This window comes from Lithobates pipiens, unplaced genomic scaffold (genome assembly GCF_037356315.1).
Source record: "Lithobates pipiens isolate NorthernLeopardFrog02 unplaced genomic scaffold, aLitPip1_a1.2 Scaffold_18, whole genome shotgun sequence".
Taxonomy (NCBI): Eukaryota; Metazoa; Chordata; class Amphibia; order Anura; family Ranidae; genus Lithobates; species Lithobates pipiens.
The window spans coordinates 477,801,055-477,809,925 of record NW_027507758.1 but is presented as its reverse complement, the minus strand read 5'-3'; the positions used below and the strand labels follow the sequence as shown (position 1 = coordinate 477,809,925).

At 40.6% G+C, this 8,871-nt stretch overlaps 1 protein-coding gene across 2 annotated transcripts in view; it reads left to right on the top strand.

Annotated features, from left to right (window-relative positions):
• Positions 1-302: 302 nt before the first annotated feature.
• The window catches only part of ARHGEF4 (Rho guanine nucleotide exchange factor 4), a 244,430-nt gene continuing 235,861 nt past the window's right edge, over positions 303-8,871 (top strand). For both annotated transcript variants that reach the window (XM_077488366.1, XM_077488364.1), the window contains exon 1: positions 303-546. In XM_077488366.1, coding sequence (XP_077344492.1) covers positions 508-546 — 39 coding nt within the window. In that variant the 5' untranslated portion in view covers positions 303-507. The remainder of the gene's footprint in view (positions 547-8,871) is intronic.

Here is an 8,871-nt window from a genome sequence, read left to right as displayed (position 1 = left end):
GAATCAATGTATTAATTCCGTTACGAATTTATTCATTTTAAATTCTAATACGCTTGTGAGTAGCTTCCCAGCCAGTATGTAAATGATGTCATCTTTCCTTAGTTTTTGTTTCCAAGTAGCCCAGGCTATGATGGGAGTGAGAAAGAAGATGTAAATTTCAGTCTAGCCTCAATAGTTGCCAATGAACTAGCCAAGCGCTCTCACTTTATTCAATGAAAACAATGGCTTGTCTCTCTGAGCATGCCTAGTGCAGACATTCCCCCAGCCCGTAAACTGTGAACAAACCTGTTTGTACTGTTGTACAGTTCAGTACTGCACAGATAAATCCTAATTGTTATTCAGCTCCTTAGCATAAGCTCCTGGCATAGCTCACAGTCTTCACTGGTACTAAGACTGTCTAAAATAGCAACAAGAATGCATGCAACCTAAGACCCAGTGGGGGGACGGGAATGATTGTATCCTGTAATCTGGATTCGGAGTGTGGGACAATTTTATAAAGTTTCAGAAATGTTCAGTGTAATGTACTTTCTCCGAAGCTTCTTCAAGGTAAGCCATATTCATTTCTTCTAACTATGTAAAGAATGCTTCTCCCTAATAAGTGAATGTCATGGCTCTCTGAAGGAATGCAGAAAAGTAGTCCTGAAATAATGCTTAGTAACTGCTTTAATCTATTGACCAGCTCATTTTTTTGTATGGGATTTGTTATGTACCGTACAAAAGTCCAAGTAGTACAAAAAGTTCTCTCTTGCTTATGTACAGTACCTTTTACTAACTAAAACTAAAGGTTTTATTGATTTTCTCTATGTGCTTGGTTTATTGTGTTATTTAGTTATACGACTTATTTTTTTTGGCTGGCTCAATTGAAAGTACGTTTTATAATACCTATGAATATCAGCATGTGATTGTTGCTAAACACTGTACGTAACATGTGCAGGGCTAAATCACCTCAAGTAATATCACATTCAGGTGCAAGCATTTATTTTTAGGGAAGGGTGGAAAGTTCGTAATTAGCAGGTTTAGTTTACATTGAGATCCAAAAATAGCTTGATACTGCGTTGCACCTAGAAATAGATAAAGGGAGGTGTATGCATTGGTTGAAACCTTATTATAGGTGTGAAGAAGGATTGTGTATAAAATTAAATTTTAACACTTTTTTAAAATTGCTGTAAGATCATAATAAAATCAAGCTGCACGTGGTTAGGTGATGGGGGGTAGGTGTTACAGGTGCTAAAAATCTCCTCCTATCAGCAACATCTACTGATTAACGTAGAAAAACAAAGTCATTTTCTAAAATAGATTAATCAATCATTATTGCCAATCAATTGCCCAGTGTCAACCCTGATTTGCAGCAGCTGGAAAATTGACAGACACCAAGACTAGAATAAGTCATGTGATCTCGTCTGTTCCCCCCTCCCCCTAAAAACACCTAAAAAGGAAGTTCATTCATTAAACTTGTTTTGCAATGCATAGCCCCATGTAAATGTGAGTGTAAGGCTTTTTCAAAGCATTGTATGTGTAATATTGTTTTTATAGATTTGATGTTCCTTATTTGCAGATTGTTTATATAAATAATATATGAAGAAAGCAGACATCCTTACTAATACTAGACCAGCCTTTTTCAACCTTTTTACCACAATGGAATCCTTAAAATAATTTTAAGGTCTCAGGGAACCCCTGCAAAAAATAATTCATTGAGGAGTTAGGGGGAAAATGGCCCTTTACTTTGATGGTCAGTAGGAGGAATGTCCTGTACATTTTTGGTCATTAGGAAGAATGCCTCTCTTACATTGATGGTCAGTAGGAAGAATCTCTCCTTACATTGATTGTAAGTATGAAGAATGCCCCCCTTACATTGATTGTAAGTATGAAGAATGCCCCCTTACATTGATTGAAGTAGGAATAATGCCCCCTTACATTGAAGGTCAGTACGAAGAATGCCCCTACATTGATGGTCAGTAGGAAGAATGTCCCCTTACATCGATTGAAGTAGGAATAATGCCCCCTTACATTGATGGTAAGTAGGAAGAATGCCTCTTACACTGGTGGTCAGTATACCACCCTTATAGACAGCTAAAAAGTTCCCTGATGCTGTGCTGCTGGGTGTGCCCAGTATCATTGACTCTGTAGCTATAGAGGCACCATCAGATGGAACATCAATTGGCCCAAGCTGAAAGAAACCCTAGAAACCTCTGGAGGAACCCTGGGACTCCTTAGAATGATGATTGAGATTGATATGCAAGACAAATGCGCATGAAATGTTTGAAAAAGCTATCTTGCCTGTTATTATCTAGAACAGCGTTAGTATATTTCACGGAAATCCAAAGGTGCGTACATTTTTTTGTAATACACTTATGTGGTTATCAAAATTTTATAAACATTTCCATAATTAAATGCTTTTAAAATAACCAATATAAGTGAGCCATTTTGTTTTGTATAAATCTGAGTATTTTTGCCAAGCACAAGGGACCCTAGGGGTGCGTAACACACAGTAATGGAACCACTGACCCAGAGGTATTTAAGGCTGGCATTAGGACATTTCTAGACAAGGCCAGTAACGGCCAGAAAAGATGCTTTTTTTACCTTATGATTTCACGTGGAAATGTTAGTATAAGTAAAAAAGTCCCTGTACATTTTTTTCAGGAGAACTTCTACCAGAAAGCTATGTAAGGATGTATTTTTTGTTTTAATTATCATAAAACATGCAATTCTGTTTACTCAGTCTTCTTATTCACACTACCACTATTACTACTGAACAGTCAAAGGGTGACACTGCTGTTCCAAGTCTGCGTCTTTACAGCTTACTTTGCCATCTCTTACCTACCCCATCATGCTCACCTCACAAGGAAATAGCGTCACACATTACTGAGGTACTCTTTGGTTTCTCCACGTTAGCTCCCCATCTCCTCTAGTTCCCAGTACTTCAGACATGTTAGATTGATATCAATGTGCAATGTCCTGATTGATATTGTTTGTGCGCTGTTGTCAAACATTTCTTGGGCTGGACAGAAAATTTGCAGCTGGCTATTCAGTCTTGGAGATCGGAGAACTCTGGCTGCCCATCATTCTGATCAGTTCCCTGATCAGAAAATTTCTGGGTCCTAAAATTCTCTCCAGCTTTGTCATATTTCGCTTGATGTGTGTGAGTGATATGTGTGTACACAAAGAGCAAATATTCTGCTGCAGGCACTGAATCCCCAAGCCATCACTGGATGACAAGTGTCGGTTCCTATAATTGTTGGCATCTAAATTAGTCTCCGAAAAGCTCCTAAAATGAAAGGAAGTGGAACTGCTCACAATATTAAAAGCCACTGAACAACTTATTGGGTGGATTTACTACAACTGTAGCTCCCAGAGTCTAGTACAGCTGTGCATGGTAGCCAATTCGTTTCTAACTTCAGCTTGTTCAGTTATGCTTTGACAATAAAACCCTGGAAGCTGATTGGTTTCTATGCAGAGCTGCACTAGATATTGCACTCTCTAATTTTTATAAACTCCCCCATGTACAGTCATCCAACAGACTGACAACTCCATCTTATGTACAGACCCCCTAAAGCATTTCACTCAGTCAGGTGCTTATGCATAAAGGATTCAGCCCATAAAACCCAGTTTGGCATGGCTGGTTTAAAGCAAACAGGTACTTTGCCCATTCAGTTTAACAGGTTTTCTTGATAGCCCACCCCTCCATGCTGATACTTACCTGCACTCCCTCGTCGCCCCATTCTTTGGCAGAGCCCAGAAAAATACCTAGTGCTTCTGAGCAGGAGAGAGCATGTGACTCTCCCCCTACCTTCCCACAAGGCAGAGTCGAACCTATTATAGGGATGAAAGAAGTGATTTCAAAATCACCATATTTTCACATAAATTTTGGAAAATGAAAACTTTCAATTTCACTGATTACTACCTATAAGGCTAATCACTCTATCCCTGTGTAATCTCTGACAGAGACTCTTCTGGAACTGACATGGGGCTTTTTGGGGTTCCAGAGGGAGAATGCTAACAGTTTGGGAGCACATGGAAGGCAGAGTTGAGCAGTGAAAGGGTCAGACTATCAAGCAAGCTTGTTTCTTTGCAGCAAATGCTGAAAGTGTTATTTTATATCTATTCAATAAGTGCAAAACAAATGAAAAACCTGTTTATTCTGTCAGAAATCCAATCCTGTCCTGTACTCTATACAATGTTATTTCACACATTGTTATCAGCCCTGCCCAGTTTTCCTGTGTCAGGGTGAGGATGCTGCTCCTGCATGGATACAGTACAGGAAATGTGTTGTGCTACCTAGGGACAGGAAATGTCATTGGCAGGATCACTAGGATGGAAATTATTGGCTATGATTAAGGCTTATTGCTGAAACGCGTAAGCAGCTGTATTTTGTAAACTCTGCCTGTTACAATAAAGTAATATATTCGGAAGAACGAGCTGCCGGTTCTCCATTCTACTTTTCAATAAACAAAAAAAGCTGAATAAAAGAAGCTTCGAAATACAGTATATCATTTTTGTTCTTGGGTTTAGATAGACTTTAAGTTACCTAGGCCATTGATGAAACATAGCTGAGTTGTAATTAACTGTATAATAGACTGTAAATATGTTATGATTCATAAACCATTGCCATTGTTTCTGGATGGGACTTTTTAAAGATGCTTCAGTTTAGTTTATAATAACTCTGTGTGTATATGTTTAGTGCGATTTATGAGCGGTGTTCAAGAGTACCGCGTAACTACACAAAGTAACAAGTCAACTATGTAAACATACATGTCATCCTTTTCTAGTACTTGTACTATTTTCTAAGGGATTACTGGGCAAGAGGTGACCATGTTTAGTTCTCTGCAAAATATCTTCCATACAGTGTCTACATTTTCAGCACTAGATCTCATAATTTAGTTCTCATAAGCCAAAGGAAATTTTAGATATCCATATCTCATACAATATAAATAGTGATAAAAATGAGCCATCCTGATAGCAATAATTAAATAAATAAAGTGCAGCTGCCCCTTTAAGTATGAAGCACACTGCAATCATAAATAGTTTAAAGATAAGCGCTAAAATCTATCCATCCACAACACCAATAATGTACAACCTTTATACATTATTGGTGTTGTGGATGAATAGATTTAAGGGAAGGAGTAGCGCCTACCTTTACACTATTTATGATGTATCCATATGTGTTGTACTACATTGGGCAGCATTGGACAATACTGCCCAGTGTATCCCAGCGGGGCTGGTGCGAACAAGCATAGACAAGGCAATATGCCTAAAGTGCCTTTCTTTCAGTTCACACAAATGTGCCAAAGAAAAGTAGGAGAGGTTGAAATGTTATGCAGTGCAGAATACTGCAATGTGTTACAACACATCACAATGCATTGCAGTGCAATGGCCTTAAACAAATGTAATTTTTTGACATTTAAATAAAGTTAGAAAAAAACACCCTCCCTAGATTGTAAGCTTTAATGAGCAGGGTGCTCTGATTCCTCCTGTATTGAATTGTATTGTGACTGTCTGCCCTCGTGTTGTAAAGCCCTGCACAAACTGTTGGCGATATATGAATCCTTTATAATAATAAAAAATAACTCACTGCCCCTACTCAATGCACGCCAGCGGGTGTGCCTTATACAGTGCATATTATGTGCCGGCTGGTATGAATGGGCTCTTAAGGACTACTTCACTCAAAAGTGATATATGGTTATAGGTGGAGTCTGATGTGGCCGAGACACTCACACATTTTTTTGTCTTATGGACTCCAGCATAGACATGTCCCTGGTATTTTCTAACCTCATCAACTGACTGTTCCCAAAGACTGAGGCCTGTGGTCAAGTTTGGGAAATCCAAATTAAGTTGTATCTTCACCCAAGCCAGCCAAATAGTGGGATTACATGGCTATGGTTACCCTAACATGCTCGTTACTGAGATTTTAATACTGTATATAAGTCATAGCATAGGTTCATATAATGACAAGGCTGGAATTAAAGGAAAAGTCCCTCTGACTTTGAGAATTAATGATACCCAAGTACAGCTCAGTGATTCTGTTTTTAAAAACTGCTCAACATTGAATGAGGTAAGAAGCAATATCTCATATACATTGTATAATATGTTATAAGGTCAGGACCAGATTTCTATCTGGGGAGCCTATAAGCACAGAAAGCTTGGTGCTTTAAAATGGAACTAATGCTGCACATACTAAACTCTACTCCAGCAATGTGACGTCTGAAAGCTCCCTCATCAGCACTGACATCTTCACCCTGCCTTTGTCTGGTTTTGCCATCTTTGCCCATGTTGACTGGCCAGGATGATGTAATTCTAACACATGCACACAGGAGTTAATTAATCTTGGAACCGAGGTGTGCAAAGAGGGTCCACCGAGTTGCAAATGCACAGGTTAGTATTCATTCTAATGCAGTTTATTTCTCGAAGTGGACATTTCGATAGCTTTACAATTCTGCATCAATTCATTCCTGGCATATCACAATATACATACAGCAACAGTACCTTTTTCAGAACCTTTCACCTTTAAAGTAACACTAAATGGTATCCTATATTCTCCAAGAATAATCCATACACATCCACCAATTAATGATCCATTTTCAAATGGAGCTCTCAAACCCAGTGCTGAATTACCAAATAAGCAGAGTAGACACTGGCCTATAGGCTCAATGCCATTTAATGGCCCTAATCTCAGCTACTAACCCGTGGCCTCCTGAGTCCAGAACATACAGGCTGTATGGCATGGGGCGAGATCAGAGCATCAGTGGCGCTCCCGGCCCCGCTCACTTCTTGCTCACTGGGGAATAATACAGTGCTGCCTGTCTCCTGTGTAACCTGGGGCTGCACAGTGCCAATGCCCTGCTTTTTAGGAAATACAGCCTGGTGGCCCCAGCCCACTGGGAAAATGCCTGGTGTGCCCTATGGCCAGTGTAGGACTGAAGGTTTGTCTCTTAAAATCTCATCTTCTTTCAGCTTTCAGTTTGTAAAAAAATGTGGTCCCACTAAAGCGCACATACAAGAAACCTCCAGAAATCTGGGAGGGGGGACCCAAGGTTTCGACTGCTGAGGGGCCTCCACAGAGTTTAATCTGGCACTGCCCAAACCTCTCCTTCCCCTTCTCCCTCACTTGCATTTGTTTGAAACTACCAGTACACATAAGTTGCAGTCATGTGCACAACTCTACAGTGGAACCATGAACAAACATAGCCACCCTCTAATGGGAAGTCTGATTAAAGCAGTAATAAAAATAAATTTGGAGGAAGCTGAGAGCAATAGAAGATACTTTTTTTGCTTTAAGAAAACATACTTAAAGCGGAAGTAATATCCGCTATAAAAAAAAGTAGGGCTCCCTCAGGTGGGTTATGCCCTAATATGCTAGTATGCACACCATATTAGTACATTAAAGCGGTTCTTCACCCTAAAGGGGAAGTTCCGCTAATCTTATCCCTCCCCCCCTCCGGTGCAACAATAGGCACCTTTCAGGGGCGAGGGGGGTGCAGTTACCTGGATAATCCAGGTAACTGCACCCACTTCCGGCCAGACCGCCGCAGACCCCCGCAGACACTCCGCCCCCCCGTTGTGTTCTGGGAAACACACAGTTCCCAGAGACACAGCGGGGGACCATAAGAGAGGCGCAGCGCGCCTCGCGCATGCGCAGTAGGGAACCGGGCAGTGAAGCCGTCATGCTTCACTTCCCGATTCCCTGACAGAGGATGGTGGCGGTGGCAGCAGCGAGACGAGCGATCGCTCGTCATCTGCCGCCGACATTGCTGGAACCTGGGACAGGTAAGTGTGATTTTATTAAAAGTCAGCAGCTGCAATATTAGTAGCTGCTGGCTTTTAATATTTTTTTTTTAGGTGCAGCTCCTCTTTAAGGCAGACTTACCTGTCATATAGTGTCATCCAGCACTGCAGTGGGACCGATCCACTGGGCCCCTGGCACTTCCATCATCGCCCAGTTTATCTTCCGGATCCCGTGCCTTTGCCCATTTGATAGGCCAGGCAGCAATTACGTCACTCCTACACATGCGCACAGGAGTTGCATTGGCATGGCACGGATCAGGGCCGCAAATGTTCGCTGAGCTGTGCATGCATGGCTCAGTGAACATGACAGCTGACAGGCAGAAGGATGCATTTATGGCAAAAGAGACCAAAAGGGTCTCTTCTGTCATTATAGCCCTGCTGCCCGACAGCCATTTGTTTAAAATCAGCTTTGCTTGCACTTTAAATTGTATATATTTTTTTGTATCAATTTAAGGGATTAGTCCAGGAAGTAGATGACCCTGATGGCTCTCCCTTTGCGGAGAGAAAATCAGACAAATGCATTGTCAGGGGGCATACATACTGAGAGGTAACTGGAAATATTACAATTACTTATTACTTAGCAGGCATGACCCTACCATGAAAAATATATCTGTAGATAAAAAGTGTAAATCTTGTTACTACTACTATTCAATGTATTTGTGCTGTGGTTCTACCCACATTCCAGCCCCTATGTCACTCATGGGCACAGTACTGACGTAAGGATTGGCAGATGGAACAACGCTGTATGCCAGGGGATACAGACTCCTGCCACTCCTGAAAGTATCAGATGAAAAGATCCTGCTGGCAGCTCTGCATGGCAAGAGATCTAAGATTCCACAAAAAGTCTTTTTTTATTATTTTATAAAAAGGCGACACTTCAACTCAGGGTTAATATGGTGTATGTTTGTTTTTTTAAATAAAGCTTTTTCATTTTTTTTTCACTTACCAGCTTGCTTGACTGACATTGTATTCCAAAAACACCTTTCATCTACACATAAAATAACTAATTTTAAAATACATTGTAACAATAATGTTAGTACAAAGTATTTATAAAGAAACTTGACAAACAGATAAGAGCTTTTGTCAGCATTC